Raw genomic sequence first — 17,509 nt, 5'->3', positions numbered from 1 at the left:
GATACCAAAAGATTTCCTTCCTAAGCTACCTGAAAAACATAAGCTGCTGTCATCCCACTGTGTTGGAACAGGATAGAAGTGAACCTTCTACATGTCAACATCATCACCAGAAGCCCCTGCATAATTCCCACTGCATGGCTCTCTACATTACAGCCACTCCAGCACAAGTGGTCCCTATAGCTCTGTGAGAATGAAGACTCAACAGCCCATGCACAAACCTATTCCAAGTATAAAATAGCTTTTTATTCACTGTGAAATAAGCCACTGTGTGTCTGAACAGATATTTAATGCTACAAGGTTAGTTCTTTCGAAAGGCATTCAGAAATTGGTTTCAATACCTTCTAGAGTTGAATTACTAAAAAAGTATAAAAATAGCATGAGTTATTTAAACTGCTGAATGGTTAACTGAAATAGGAGAATTCCTACACCATTTTTGTAAGAGGTGTTAAGTGTAGAAAGCTATCTTCTCCAGAAAAGTGGAATTTAAAGACATGATATTCAACTTAGCATATTTTGGTTTTAAAATTATGTTAAAAATTTTTTTCCTTGAGAGGGAAAAAACCAGCCCAAAAATTTATCAGATTATATAAAAGAAACATGCAGACTTTGGAAAAGGTTAGATGTCAACTCACCAGCCTCTTAACAATTTTCAACAAAAGCTTAAGTTCTCGTGGATCTTCTTTGGACTTCAGTACTTCAGTAAAACTGTCCATATTTTCTGGAGACATACTCTCCTGATTGCTCCCTCCATACAGCTGAACCAGCAATAATAAGTTCTGTGAGGCACTCAAAAATATTTCAGTGTCTTCACTGGGAAGCTAAAAATGAATGAAAAATGAACAAACAAAAATCAGATTCCAATATCAGAAAAGTTGCATTTCACTGTGGATTTGGAAGACTATTAACATTTGCATTGTGACAGGAATGAATAATTTATATTTGATTGACTCAGAATTCTACTAAAATAAGCTTAACAAAGTGATGAAAACATAATTAAAATCTATCTACTCTTAAGCAACAGTATAGCAACATCTGCACTCTGATTCTGTCAATGGTCTATCTAGAGCGACATCGTAACAGCTCCAGAAATGTTGCTCTCAACTATGTTACTTTATTCTACTTTAAACAGAAGTAGTAATAGGAAAAATATCATTACAGCCATGATGTCTAATCTTCTACATCACGCACACCATAAAATTTCATTTACTCATTACTAAAGCAAGCCTCTTGAGGTAGAGCACAGGCTGTCTAGTTATTTAATGGATTTTAAGTAGTCACATTAGGAAGTACATTTTGTAGATTTTAAATACTTTCCTGAATTCTAACTTTTCCACACTCCTTTGAAGATCAGACACTGCAGCAGGCCCTAGCAATAGGATATAAAATTATTTCCTGGGAAGCCAAATTACAAAAAAGATTTAGGGACATGAGTAAACATCATCTTTAAATGAGCTTCTGATAATATGACACCATTATCAAAATGATTTATATATTTCCTGAAAGTACAATCTGGAAATAACAAGTAGAGATATTATATTAGGCCAGTATTTGCCACTGACAATGACATTTTGGAATGACAACAGGAATGCAAAGCCTACTGTCAGCACAGAGAGTTCACAAATCCTAGTGAAAAAAAAATCATAGAGGTTTTTTGGAAGCAGGCAAAAGGATGACAGACTGGAAAATGTAATAGCCAAGGACTGAAGGAATTTAGTGTCTATAGCATATCAGAGGGAGGGTTAAAGTGGATTTGATCATATCCTCTCAATCATATGTGGGAAAATGCAGTCTGAGGATAGGTTAATTCCTTTACCTGAAAAAGGACTGATAAGAGATGACAGCTTAAAACTTTAGACAAAGCAATTCAGATTAAAAGAAAGATAATACTTTGATTTCCTTTTTTCTCTTTCTCTCTTTAATAAGAACAATTAACTGCTGAAACAACTTCCTTAGAACTGAGACAGTCGCCATCAAAGACAATTCAAATATCACAAGAATATTTTTTTCTAAAAAAAATAACAAAACCATTTACTCTAATGAGGAATCAATTTAGGAAAATCCTGTCTATAGATCTCCCTCAACGAAATCATTGTAATAGTTTTTTCTCACCTTATAATCTATGACCTGAACAAAATGTCAGTGGTAGTCTTAACCAATTAGCTGTAGGAGTGTAAAAAACACCTCATCATGCCCGTTCATTTTTTTTTTTTTTGTATTCCGAAAGTATTATTTACACCAAATAAGCCAGATAAACGTACAATTAACAGACTATCCCTACAGACAATAAAAAGGGAAAAAAATACAATTTGTCTGAACACTTAATGTAATATGCCAAATCATTTCAATAATGATTACTTATTTAATATGCAGTATGAAATCCCGAATTTTTTTCATTTTGAGGAAAACCCATATAGTTACTTTAAAGAATCTGAACATATCATCAGATATATATCTCTCAAATATTCAAGCAGCTATTCCCAAGGGATCTGCATGCAAATACAATCTTGTTTTCTACTAGCTTCATAGAGTTGCTGCTTAAAACAGACTGAACTGAGATGAAATCTCTGAATATATAGCCCCAAGACATATCACATTCTATTTGGCCTAATACTATGCAAGTGACAGGACCACAACAGCTATTTCTTCCTCAGTTTTGCTATATGTTTTTTCTTAATTCCAATCTAAATGCAATTTATTTGATTATTTCCTTTCCATCATTCAGACTTCTTTAATAACATCAGCACAATTAGCGTATGCAAAAAGCAGGAAAAGCTACAAATAGTAACAGGTTTTTAATTCCATTTATATCTTTAATCCTTAACAAATTGAAAAAAAAATCTGCTGATTTCACTTGAGGCTTTGAGACAACTTCATTTCCTTTAATGAAATAAAATGGCATTAGAGAAAGGAAGGACAACAATTTTTTTTTTTTTTTTTATTAATGTGTCTCTCACACCTTCTAAAAGCATCATTCCAAGTTAATTTCTTACTAGATCAGTGTAGGCAGCTACATCAACAACCTCCTGAAGAACATCACAGAACAAGGATTATATTCAATTTTCAAATGTTTGTTGGCTAAACAAAGGTAAAAAATGAAAAATCAGTGGAATTTTTGGTCATTGATACATCCTTGCCTGGGTACTGCAGTGGAGGCTAATTCCCTGGGCTCCGCAGGCACAAAAATCTCATGTTTAGTCAGTATCATAACAGCTATACTTGGAAGTGAGACTCATCCCAAGGTTTTTTCCCAAGATATTCACTATCAGAGGAGTGGAAGGCTGTCAGTCTCCATAGAGGACTGCTCCTACAACAAACATGAAGAAATCCATAAAGCACCACAAATGTCAGAGGTACCTCCCAACACCATGACTGTCAAGGAAGCAAACAAGCAAGTCCAGTTGGCTAGCATTATTCCCAAGGGAGGCTTATTGCAGAAGGAACACCCAGTTAGCGATGCAGTGGAACACTTTGCCATAGGAGGAAGAGCTGTGCTTGGACCAATGGCCTTGCTTGGGCCTTGATTCTCTTCTCCTGGCATGTGCACCTTTTCTCATTGTTGCTGTTCTTTGTCCCCCAGCAAGAGAAAGGAAAACCCTTTCAATCCAATGAAAGGAAACTTTGCATCCAGTCTATCTTGGCATCATATAATCTTGCTCCTCAGAGGCTTTCAGTGACCACATTCTAAGTATCACTCCTCAGTTCCCAACACATGCCAGTTATGACATCACATTACTCAATCACCAATGCCAATCAAGTATTTAATCCCTTTGTTGTACTTCAGATTCTTCTGCTGCTCTGCTTTCCCAGAGTCCCTTTGAGCTTCGGTGTTAAACTAGACTTTGGGGAGAAACTTCAGGGCAAAAGAATAGCAGGACTCGTCTTGGATGAAGAGAAAAACAAGCCTGGAATAGGAAAGGCCACATTTACTCTGAAGGGAATGAGAATCACTGGTCTACAGTCTAAGGCATCAATAATTAAGGTGGAAGAGGAACTCTCAGCAGTGTCCCTATTTAAGTATGTCCGCATCAGCATTTTTCTCTGTAACTCTCACCGTTTTGCCATTTCGCTTCTGACAAGTAGTGATTTAGATGTCAAAAGGTGTAAGCTGGTAACCTGAAATTTAGCACTGGCTGCCAGTCATTGTTAGTACTGGTTATAAAGACTAAGGAATCTGAAGAACATTATAAAACAAAACCAATGGCTGAAAATATAATAAATATCTGTAAATACAGAAAATCAAGAATTAAAATTCAGCTTTCAAGTAAATATCTCATGTTTAATAAGAACAGGAAAAACAATCATGTTCAACAATGAATATAGATAGATGGTTCATCTCTTAAATAGATGGAACAACTTTCTGATTATTTTTCTAATCAGAACAATTCAATTTGGTATGAAGTATATTTGCTTGAAATGCATTTATAGTTTTTGTTCTTTCAGGAGAGTAGAAACCCATGAAGAAACTAATTCTAACACTTTAAAAGAGTATCTTCCCCCTAATATTTCATGATTACATGAAGCTTTCTTTTCCTTCCTCAGTGTTGAGGGGGGATTATGGATTCAGCCCTTCAGCAAGGTAGAAAAGTCACCAGTACTTCTCCTGAAGCTCTTAATATTCTTGGCTAGTGTGTAGCTTGAACAGAATCCAGCACCTTAAAATAAATTACTGAAGAGCTAAGGTCATAAATTCTGCCGTTCTCTAACTGAAAACTGTAGATCTATTTTTCACTCACTTTAAAATAATACCTCACAACAAGGCTTCTGTGCAATGAAAGCAGTGTATTACTCTTTGCTTAATTTTTATGGCTATGTTATAACTTTCTGTAAACAAGCTTATAAGACAAAATTCTATTTTCTTTTCCTTTCTAGATGGAACCTGCTCTGTGTATTTTAGAGTTAACGTGGTAAAGAGCAGGAAGTTTCTTCTTGTTGCACATCTATATTTCTGCAGTCTGTTCTCAAAAATTCTATAATTTTAAACTGAGTTGCAGTGTGTTCATGAATTGCAAACCACTGCAAGAAACGTGTGATCATTTGAGCTGAAGTGGCAGTTTTCATACCGTTGGAATTGTTACAGCATCTAATTTTAGAGCTACAATGAAACTGCCTGGATTACCCGGAGGGGACACTATTTTGGTGCATTAATGAGGTTATACACATAGAGAGTTTATTACGATATGAGATAGATATTCATTAGATCACTAATGTGATTACAGAACATGCTGTAAAGGAAGCACCATGGGGATCTATAGGGAAGATGATTTTGCAAACATTTTACAAAACGTAAAAGCAAAACATCACTCTTAATCTGCTAGCTTTACTATACTATTCTTATTAGCAAATATGAACAGTTTTAAATCAAAAATTAAAATATTATCTTTTTATTTTAGGCCATTCTCCTACCTAAAGGGAAAAAAAATAGATATTCTCTTCATTTTAATCTAGGATAATTGTTGAGGAACAAAATCCCTGTTCTGTAATTCTGTGAATGTAGCAACATTTTCTTCTTTCCTCTGGTTTGTTTGCAGATTTTGGTTTTTAGGATAAGAGAATACTCCAATACTGTGTAAGAAAATACTTCAAATATAGGATATAAACATATGTCTCTTCACTCTGACCACAGAGCAGTCTGTATTCCTAGAGAAAGATATGTGAAATAAAATTCTACAGTAATAATTCTTCTGCAGTTATTTTCATTACTCATTTGCAAATAAGTTCATGCACTCTGAAAATAAAGTCTGGGCACAGCCTTAGTGACAGTGCAATATGGAGACAAAAAATGCCTAGAAAAGTTCATGTCATTCATCCATGTGCACTGAGGCTTCATATTTGTCCTCTTCACATTTAGATATGACTAACTGGACAATGGTAACATACAGAGCATGATAATCGAGTGCAAATTTTCCCAGTAATATTGTCATGGGGAAGTCTCCCACCAGAAGTCAAGAAAAATTCTCTCCCAGCAGTTTAGTAGGCTCTAGAAATGACTGGAAGATCTACACCTAGGAATTGAATCTATGACCTACAGAAAACAAAATTCCTTTTTATAGGTATTGGAATGGTTTCCGAAACTTTGTGAAAATCCACAGTGATTTCAAAAGTAATTTTTTTTTCAGTATAGTGAGTATAATAAAATTAGAAAGTGTTTTGTATGTTCTACAATTGCTGCAGGTTTCAGAACAATATTCAGATTAAATTTACAATAAGCAAAGAAACATTACTTAACAAAGCTAAGTGTAATTAACTTTTGAATACAAAACTGCCAAGGAGAAGACTAAATGATCATTTTTTTTCCTGTTATTGATCAATTATGGTCATAATGATCTTGGGATTAAATACTGAATTTTCCATATTTGCAGTGTTTGCTGCATTACAGAGTTTGTAATTATTTGTCCTTTTGCATTGCTAAATCACTGAAGTTTCTTTTAAATGCAATCTAGGTTTCTGAAACTTGCTTTGCTATGCCTTTAGTGACAGACTAAATCACAACCACAGAAGGGAAAAATGGATTCAAAGTTTTTGGCATCTTGAAGTTTAACTTACACTGATTTTCTGAGGGATTATTGAGAGAGAAAAACATGTGGAACTCAAGCAAAATAAAAAGAGAAGTAAGTGAAACATGGAATAATAATCTACTTGAAGGATATACATTTCAATGAGGGAAAACAATTGTGCAATGTGTCTAGAAAACTAGGAACTAGAAAACAATGTGGCTAGGAAACTATGTAAGTGACTATAAGAAACTATAAATATGCTAAGATAGGCAGAAGTAGCAAAGTAGAGAAAATAATTTTAACTCAATATTTTAAAGTAATTGTTAGTTCAAAATATAAGTCCTCCATTATCTCCAGAAAATAAAATTTACAAAGAACTGAAAGCCTCATTACAGCAATAAGGGGTTAGGAACCCACACAGCTCAATGAATACAGAGAACAACCACTGGTAGCTTCACGGAATTTCAATTTAGGTAAGCCTAAGGCATTTTGAGGAGTAGGGAGCACACACATCTTGAGATATGCTCTAGACTTCACAAATAACCTGTCTCTATTTAAAGAGATTAGAACATAAACCATTTTAAACAAGTCATTCCTAAATGCTAAAATGATTATTCCATTGCTCAAACTATCCCAAGCTTAACAGAAAATGTTTACTAGAGCAGGGGGAAAAAAAATTGAAAAATCAAATTTAACAAACCTAGCTGAAATAACTTTCACAGATCCAAACAAGATCGCTTACTCACAGAATCTTGAAAAAAGTGAAAACAAAACAAGACAATATGTATGTATGTATATGTGTATGTATGTGTCTAACTATCTATCTATCTATCTAAAGAAGTGGCCGTAGTGGTCATTATCATTTACCTGAATGTTAAAATCAGAAGATTTAGAATAAGCATTTGAAACAAACCAGAATGTGCAGAAGTACAGAACAAAGCAAAATCTACTGTTAATTTACAGCCATGCTTCTGAAATACAAGGACAACTCACAATCTAACCAGTACCTGCTAACTATACAATTATCCTATCCTTTAATTAAAAACTTATAAAAAACTTCCAGGTGGTATAGGCTGAGTTAAAACTTGGCCTCTAATTTTCTGTTCTTTAAAAAGTTAATATAAGTTAAACTTATGACTAGTTTCATTTTAAAGAACATTTTCACATCTTTATGTCATAATATTTATTAAATATAGCAGTTTTTTAAAAATCAATAAAAATAAAATAATTTATAAAGATTAAATATTAAATAGTTGAAATTCAGTCACTTGCTTTAGGTCATTCAGAGAACATTTCCAAAAAGCCTTTGTCAATAGCTAGTTTAAATAAATCCATCAAAGGAGTCCTTAGTACCAAGTATAATGCCAAAAATTAATAAAAAAGGAATCAAACACTTCCCTAAAATATATGACAGACAGTGCTAAAGATAGTAGAAGGATTGCAGTACTGATATCACAAAAAAACTGAAATCCTCTATCTAAATGAAAAAAAAAAGGGTCTGGAAGAGAACACAGTGAATCTGAAACACCTCTAAGTGAAATATCCTGGAAAGGATACCATGGTACTCTGGAATTCTCACATACTATTTTAATGGCTTTATGTTTACTTACAGGCTGATGTAGCTCAAGAAACATTCTACTACAAACCATTACACACAGAGTAAATATACATCTCTGTATGACAGAGGTTGAGCTGATGGGATGCATTAGGGCCACAATGAAGCCCTGTGTGGAGATTTCAATGCACTGCTGTACATCTAGTAAACCCTGGAAAGGACTGCCTTTAAACAGACACACTTCAAAGATGTTTAGAGATCATAGGGACCACTCCCACTCATAAATCCCTCAGGATCATGTTGACATAAAACCCTTGAGAAAACTCAGAAGGATCAAACCCTGGAAAATAATATAAAAATGCATCACTTGCTACAGGAAGTAGTACTATTAATTTCAAATTTTGAGCACCATCCTTTCCCTACGCAGTGGTGACTAGTCCATTCTGAAGGACAAATGTTGGCTATACATATATATCCAAACTGAGAACCTGCAGTCTGATCCTCATCCCACTTCTATGCTCTGGACAAATAGATTTACGCTGACATCACTGGTAAACTGCAAGTCACTGTGACCTCTAACTTCTTACAAAGTGTTAGAGTACTAGGTAAACAATTGGGAGCTTGTAAACAATTAGAAACTAGTAAAGAGAGCTCTACTATGTTGAATTCAGTTGCATAATTCCAACTTCAGCAATACTCCATAAGGTTACAAACAAGCAAACTCTCACCAGTTGAATAAGCCGGCTAATCAGGTCCGTCAGGGGTTTATTGATAAGCAGAAGGTCTTCGGCAGACTGTGTGTCCCCTCCTGCCCCAGATTTCTGTGCCTTATCAAGAGAGAAAAGAAGAAAAGCAATCCTGGTGATTGTTCTGTTATGAGAAACAAATTAGGTCCATTAAGTGGTCAAAGTGTGAAAGGAAGTTTGCAGGAAACTTACACACTCTTTTCTAGTTAAGTATTGCTGGGATCCCAGTGAGCAGTTATGCTCCCGCTGTGACAATAAGAACAAAGCAAAGGGACCCGTACTGTTGTGCCATTCTATACAGGCTGAATATACAGACCTGCAGGACATTTCTTCAGCAAAATGCAATAAAATGTACATGCAAAAGATACCTCAAACCAAGATCAGCAAGGTGACTGAAAATTTAGGATACTCCACAATATTGTCCAATTTTGCCTGCCTGCCTTACTCTGTATCCTGAAATATTCACAATATATTATAATTTAAATTATTTCTGAAATTGGAAATATAAAGTTTTCAAGAAATAATTTCAGTTACTACTTGTAATTCTGACCACTGTCATCCCCCCATCATAAAGGCACACTACTATCCTAGACAGTGCTATTTATGAACAATCCCTGCCCCAGGCCTCCTGAAAGGTCAGCCTGCAGGATTTTTCATTTAATGTCACTACCTTGCACCAGCTTTGGACCACGAACCTATACAGTCAATCTGCTAGAGGAAAAATAAACATTTTGTCCACAGCACATGTTTAAAAATAATTTGTATTGTGATTCATTTATAGCTCAATCCTAAACATCACTGTCCAAGTGTAATACTTGGAGGTTTTCATTTGGTTAAGTGAACAGAGGAGCAAGTTCCCTGAGACAGGTGCCACTACTGCTCAAACTCAAACTGTTGATACTTTTGAGTTGAAAGGATAATGCCCTTCTTTGGAAAGGATTTCTAAATAAAAGAGAACTGAAGAGCTGTTTCTCCAGGCAGCAAGTCCCATTGGTATATCCATCTCAGATTCACCACAACAGCCTGAAATGCTGAATTTCAAAGAAGGACAAAAAGTGCAGAGAAGACAAAAAATGGATTGTTTATATTAATGAAGAAAAGGGAGGTAAACTTTTTCTCACACTGCCAGAGTTGGGGCATCCACAGCCTCTCTGGGCAACCTGTGCCAGAGTCACAAAATAGAGACCATATATCAAATTCACACTGCAAATTCTTTTCAGCTAATGTGGATCACCTCCGGCACATATGACAAAATTTCTCCAAAACAGACATGTAAATTACTCTGAAAGTACTTGGACTGCAAAGAGAGAACTCTTCTCCTGAATCTGGATATAGTTATCAGCACCATCCAACATGAAGTACTTCAGTGCAATGGAAAAGTGGTGATATGTATTGCCCATGCAGGTGGATAAGTTATCACTTAACACATTAAATATTTAAAATTTAATTTATTTAATGATTAAATAAAAAGGATTCAAGTACCTTTGTACTACCATCTGTAAAAGATAACTTAAGCCTCAGAAATGGATAATACAAGAAGATTTGATTCTATTTTACAAGTTCTGATTTCAATGGTATCGTATTCAAAACATTCCTATAAAAACAGTCCAAGAAAAATATTTGTGATGCATTTAGTGACACATGAACAGTGGAACACGATGTAGTCAATAACTGATGGCCACCATTTAATAGGGTATGTGTACTAATGTAGAACTCTCAGGGATCTTGTGATGAGTATCGTCAAAACACATAAGCCAAGATAAGTAACACCACTGTGAAATTAATATATGGGCACAGAATAGACCTATGCTTCAAAACTCAGTTTTCCAGCTGCTCCTTATTACTCATTAGACTTTATAAGCAAAGCAGATTACTTTGACAAGAGAAAAACAAAACTGAAGTTGGAATTTCAGTGCATCAGTCAACTGTTGTATTCAAGTAAAGCCAGAACAGAATTTGGCTTTGAACGAAGAGATTTAATTTTAAATCTAAATAAAACCTGTCAATTCAATACTACCAACTCATGTGCAAGATCCTCTCTCCTCATGTGTTCTCCAGAATAATTTACCTCACCATTTCTGTATGGAGCATATGTACAGAATTCAGCTCTCTATGATTACATGGAGTGATGCCAAAAATATGACAAGCAATTAGCCTACACAATTTGATCTGTGAAGTGATTCTTAGATTAAAATCTCGTTACAGAACCTGCAAATAGAGGACTTAAAGATAAGGTACTGTACCATCACACATCTAAACCAAACAAAAAACCTCACAGTGAAATGTGGTTGATAACATAGCTGCTTGTGTAAATCAATGTAGAAAAAAGAGAAAAAGCTCAATTTTTAACATCAGCTTCTTACATTAAGCTTACTTAATAAACCACTCCCAAAAAACCCCATAAACCAATCCCCCCACCACAAAACCCTGCAAACCAAAAAACACAGAACAAAACCAAAAAAACCAAACAACCCACAGAGGAAGGCCTCTGGGGATGAAAAAAGACATGTCCTGAAAGATACTACAGCTCATCTACAATCTTTTGAATCTCTGTCCTTTAGATATATTTCACCTGACAAATATCTGTTCTTCAGTGAATAATACCAAGAATACAAAAAACCTAACATGAAGAATATGTGTTGTTTGCAGTGTAAATACAGAAGTCACTTCCACTTGACTAACTTAAAAATTTGGCAGATCACCTAAAAAGCAAAGCAGTATTTGTTAGATTTATGTCCTGTCTAAATAAATGCTTTTCTTTTATATGTTACTAAGAGGGTTATGTGAAATTTCTTTGCATTGTATTCTGTGCTCCATTTTTAAGGAGGAGGATGTCTTTGTAGTAGGATAAAGTCCCACCAATGCCATGACTTGCAGTGGTTCAAACAGGAGCTTGGAAGACAAATTGAGTTTTCACTACTCTAGAAGTCCCATAAAATCAGAATAGTGGGAGTCTCGTTATTAAGGATAGTTGGAAGTTATCTAAAAAACTGCTTAAGACAGTCAAGACCCCATGAGAGTAAATGCCATACCTGCAAAGTCTGGCGCACAATGTTTGCTGTATACGTCAGCATGTATTGCAAAATGTCAAGTAAGGACAGAAGCAGCACGTTTGCTGTCTTGGTGCTCCTTTTATCATCTGCCTCCAAGTACAGGGCCACAGCTTCTGTTAGGAGATTACAGACGTGATGAGTCAGTCCTATGTATAAAGTGAGACAAAAAAAAAGAGAAAAAATAAATGGGCTATCAGGACAAGAACAGTGTGGGAGGTGACCTAGATGAAATAGATTAGGATTTTAAAAAATTTACATATTTTATGACTATTTATTACATTTCCTCTTTTTCTCCATTACTATAATTACCTCCTCTCCTATTCTGTTTGGACCGGCTCACAAAGAGAGTAAAACCAATACAAGTAAATTTGTTAACTGTGTGGATTCATTAAATTAAAACCTACTTTGAATCCTAAACTCTTCTGTAGGATGGTGACAAGTCTCTTTCACAACATCCCCTAGTCACAAGAACGTAGCAATTTCCCCAGGCTGTTACAAAGTACCACTTTAAGGTCACTTAAACTTTCTTAACTGGTCTGTCAGTTAGAACCGTAGCCATATGCATTAATTATAGAATCAAACCATGCTATGTTTAACCAAAAAAAAATAAAATTCAGGGGAGCATTATAAATTAAATACTGCATACTACATTAAAATGTTATCAAGATTTGTTTTACTAATGGTAATAAAACTTTCCTGAAAATATCTTCTTGTTTTGAAGGGGTTTTTTAAAGCCCCTTTAGAAATCAATAGCATCAGCCCCTGTAGCTTGCCTAACCATAAATCAATTGACATAGCAGAAAAATATAATCCAATTCAAGACAATATTGATTCAATTCAGAATCTTTTTTACTTTCAAATACAAAGTGACTGAGTTCATTATATGTGATCTTACGCTACTTCTTTCACATTTTCATAAGGGATGAAACATACTTTGTTTCTTAACAAAACCATAATATCTTTGCAAACCACCTTTTAAACTTGCAGTTCACTTGGCTGCATATATGTAGCAACATTGCAGTGTATCAGTATATTAGCTTCTTGTCTCCATGACGTCAAAAAAAGACTTCAGTATTTCACTGATTTCAATTAAGTAAAAATTGTTCTTATATAAGTTCTCTTTTTAAAAGTCGTTGTATATATTTCTACAAACATCAACATAAGATTTATATGAAACATTGTAGAACACATTATGTGCTTACACCATTCAGCTTTTAAGAACAGTCACATTTCTGGGGATTTGAACTATTTTAGCTTTGAAAGATACTCCATCAATTAACTAATCGTTATACAGAATATTTTCTTCTCCTATTCCTCACTGTTAATACTTTACTCAGGAAATGAAATACATTTCATTTAGAATACAGTTATGATTCTAGATCATGAAGACTCTTACTCTACTTCTGTCTAACATCTTTTGTGGTTTTATGATTACTAGCATTATTCTTTCACAACAGTTTATTGATGGATGACAGCTCGGGACAAGCTTTGAATTTCCTAGAGTTTTGTCTAGATAAACCAAGCTCTCAAAATGAAATAATTCTAATCTCACACATATAATTTCCTTCTCCTTTTTTAGAGTGAAATTTCTGCTGCAGTTCTGAACACCTCATACAAAAATCAGATAGCATGCATCTGACAGCGACACATTTAATTGATGTCACCAATACCCGTGGAGAAGAAAAAACTTACATAATTGCATGTCTACCCAACACAAAACTTGTGGTTGTCTATGACTATTTTCAACAGACTAAATCAGAATAAACCTATCAAATTGAAGTCTGGAAAATTGCCTGCAGGTATATGACCAAGTACACATTGTTTCTCCCTGTATTTGGCCACAAAACCCATAGCCACATCAAAATGAATGAGTCATCCCACTCCTTCCAGACGGCTTACAAATAACCCATAGGACAGTGACTTGGAGATGACTGCTGAGAAGACCACTTTCATAAGCAGGCATTGCATTACATGGATCATCACTAAGAATTTTTTAGGCGACAGTCACTCACAGCACTAATACGGTTGACTATGGATTGAACAATGGGGAATGACTAGTAGTGAACAAAACACCATGACTATGATTTGCAACCATTTTGCTTTCAGCTTTGAACAGAACTTGCTTATTCCCTTGGCTGTACCAGCCTGAGTCTCAGAACTGACTCATTTCTGTTGTTTGGTGAATAAGAAGGTGAAGCAAACACTCCAACTTCTCCCCATCCATTGAGACATGAATAATATAATCACATAGATTTTATTTTCTTGAAGTGCTTACATCCTAAGGGTATGTGTATTAGCATCTCTACCTCCAAACAGCTGAGATAGTTACGTTTACATAGCTATCTAAAACATCAGAACTAATTAATTTCATTTAGGTAGATATATGCTCACACAGAGCTACATGTACAAAGATATGCAAGCCAAATTAGAAAATTTTGTGGGGAAAAAATTTCTTGGACTTATAATACTTCTGGAAAATCTAGCACATCCAAACTTTATAATAAAGATGTCTAAAATAAAACACTGGTGCACCTAATGCGCTGCATGATTCACACAGAAACCTGATAAACACTTGGTTCCACAGAAAAGCAACAGACTGACCTCTTGCCCAAGTAAATAAGGTTCCAGACATACTCTTTAAAATACTTCATCATGTCAAAACAAAATGAAAATTGGAGGCCACAGTTGTAGACATGTAAATATACTCCTTGCTTACACCACAAGACGAAGTACACACACCTTGTGCTCAGAAGAGAAATTTGGGGAGCTGGTGTAATTTATAGTGACCACAAAAAACTCCATAGAAGTCTAATGGCCTTGACCACTGGCACTGTAACAAGTTCGCTCAAAAGGCAGCTATAAAGACCAAGACTGACATGTTTAAAGATTCAAAACATTGAATTGAAAAACAGATAGTTTGGGAAAAAGTATGCAATTTTATACAATGGAAACTGAATTAATAATTCAGTAGATAATAATACAAAAATCACATACACATCTCAAAGTTTCAGATGATACCTTGAAGGTTTTCTCCCAAATTTTAGAACAGATTAAAGAATGACAATTTAATTTCCTAAATAAAGCCTAAATCAGTATGTATCTTTAAAAATTTCAGAGACTATATTTCAGTGTCAGATATAATGGACATAGGTTTCTTATGCATAAATTCTCAACTCTTGACTGGAAAATGAAACAGGCTCCGATTGAAAAGGCACACACTTCATGCCCTCATGAACTTTGCACATAATGGATCTGAATACAAAATGTATCATAGAGGAGACTTAAACCAAAGCCAATTGAGGAAGGTTGTTCTACTTGGACAAGCAACCTACATTCAAGTATTCTGGTGCTTCCAAGTATGTTGGAAATAGCTCACCCTCTCAAGAGAAAGATGTTAGTAACAGGTTACATGGGTGAAAGTAACCATAATTTCTTTCAGCTAGGTATTTCCTAGTAAGAGAATGAAATAAAACCTTATACTTTAACCTATTACAGAGTTTTTTAGTTACTCTATTAATTTGCATATTTCTGCAAACAATATACATCACAATGTACTGTTTGTAGCTTTAGTTATAATCTGAATTTAGTATAAGACTTCATAGGGCATTAGTCAAGTCTTGTATTTATCTATTAAAGGAAGATATTCAAACTATCAAGCCTACTGCAGTTCTCTGCTATTCAAATATTGCTGAAAAATAAGGGAAAACATTTCATAATAGAATTATTGTGTTTATAAATTAACATAACTGGAATTAAACAAATAACCTTTTCTAACTGTGGTCCAACATTTACAATACATGTTAAAAGGATTGTATCCAAATTTTCTAGCCAAGGATTTACAGCACTTGACAAACCTAGTGCTCACAGCAGCGTATTTCTCTGCCCAAAGACCTCTGCAATGAAGTGAACATGTAGCTAATAGTGCTTTATGAATGTGGACTGTGATGACTATGCTTGTGTTTTACACACCTTTCAAAAGATAAAAGGAGTCTTTTGGCCCATGATACAGCTAATCACACTGAATGTGCCATGATACCTTCTGTAATGAAAGCTGAAAGGAGATTTTTTATTCTCACCTATTAGTAAGATGGATAAAGGAAAAGAAATCTTCACTTCCAAATGATACGAAACATCAAAGGACAGCCTAGGAAGCAATCTTCTAGGCAATCCTTTCATGCCTACCAGCAATTAGAGCATTCAACAAACCTGTCTTCTTCCAGCTGAAGAAAATGTTAGAGCAGGTGCACTTCATCCGAACAATGCTACTGTGCAGTCAAGCAGCCAGCAGCAAAACCCTCAGTCCAGCAAAAAGCCTTCTCTTTGTTCCTCTCTGCTCACTGCTCTCTGGAGAGCCTTTTTTCCCATTAGTACTACACCTACAAAACTGACTCCCCAGGGATATTACCAAATGTACATGCATTAGACCTTTCTTCCTTCTTTTACTTACAGAGTGGGCCAACAATATTGACAGTTTAAATAGAAACCATATTTTATAGTATTTTAAATTTTAATGCTGAATCTCAAAAATATTGCTAAGTAGGAACACAGAACTCTACAGATTCTTTCACACAGGAATGAGTGAATGTACCTGGGCACTTAAGATACTCCATGATGACATACAGATTGGTCATAAACCCTTATTTACCTACCTAAATCTGGGACTCAATTTGCATTTTTTGCATCACAGCCTTACTGCTGAAGTTTTCCTGTTTTGAAGAACTAAAAATAGGTGACATAAAGCAAATGGTATTTTTAGGGTAATGGCATTTGTAAAAAAGGTTCATTGCTTTTAATGTTATTATTTGTTACCGCTTATGTTTTAGGAACTATTTGTGTTAGTACTACAATAATATTGATGTAAGAATAAGCTAGGATAGAAAATTAGATCATCAATGTTTTCAAAATTTGCTGTTATGAACGTTACATCAAGTGGAAAAACAATGATTTGGCTGTTGAGCAGATCAATTGCATGACTCCTGCCCTGAAAATTATTTTTATTCTGACCTTAAAAATAAATAGCATCTGAAGAAGAAAATCTTGCAAATACTGGCTAGACTATTCCTAGCCCTGGTAGAATGACTGGACATTTTATGACTGAAGAAAGAACCACTAAGTTTAAGGGACAAAATTCTCATTTGAATTTATCATATTGAAGTAGTCAAGGCTCTCCAGAGAGCCTTGTGGGAAGAGCGCCCCAGCTTTTTCTACACACATGGAATGTAGGGCACTCACTAATGGTGGCCAAGCAGGCAGTCCTTCCCTCACACACGAGAAAATAGATGTGGAAAGGATTATGACAACCAGGAAAGAAAAGCCAGTTATCACCTTCACTACAGCTAGGTCAAAAGTAGACTGAGAAGTTCTATGTTATCTTGAGTGTGACTGCCTGAGAGGAATAAAGACCTGACATTCTCAGAAGCAATATGGTTCAGCTTCAAGTCTACTTTTTCCTGGACTGGCAGTGTTTAGCTGTTATTGTTAGAAGGCAGTTTAGAGGGGGCAACTTTCTCTTGTGAAAAAAGGCTGCACAATTGGAGACTCCCCAGGCAGTCAAACTCTTTTGAACCTAAGAGAATCCCACCAACACAGAAATTTGCTTTTTTCTATAAATGAATCTATGGATCAAACATGTATTTGATTAAGACCAGCAGGTGTATAGAT

At 35.1% G+C, this 17,509-nt stretch overlaps 1 protein-coding gene across 10 annotated transcripts in view; it reads right to left on the bottom strand.

Annotated features, from left to right (window-relative positions):
• ULK4 (unc-51 like kinase 4) overlaps positions 1-17,509 on the bottom strand; it is a 233,721-nt gene that overhangs the window by 76,691 nt on the left and 139,521 nt on the right. For 8 of the 10 annotated variants that reach the window (XR_014953277.1, XR_014953281.1, XR_014953278.1 and 5 more), the window contains exons 33-35: positions 11,828-11,994; positions 8,778-8,876; positions 633-818 (exon numbers count right to left, since the gene is read on the bottom strand). Coding sequence is in view for 2 of the 10 variants with exons in the window: in XM_031503902.3 (XP_031359762.3) it covers positions 633-818; positions 8,778-8,876; positions 11,828-11,994 (452 nt within the window). In the remaining 8 variants the exon portion in view is untranslated. Of the gene's footprint in view, positions 1-632; positions 819-843; positions 3,903-8,777; positions 8,877-11,827; positions 11,995-17,509 lie in introns of those variants that run through there. The other 2 variants (XR_014953282.1, XM_085573303.1) reach the window with 2 other exon arrangements.

Source organism: Lonchura striata, chromosome 2 (genome assembly GCF_050655825.1).
Source record: "Lonchura striata isolate lonStrDom1 chromosome 2, ASM5065582v1, whole genome shotgun sequence".
NCBI classification, from domain to species: Eukaryota; Metazoa; Chordata; class Aves; order Passeriformes; family Estrildidae; genus Lonchura; species Lonchura striata.
Note: the sequence above shows the minus strand (reverse complement) of the source record. Positions and strands in the feature narration are given on the sequence as shown.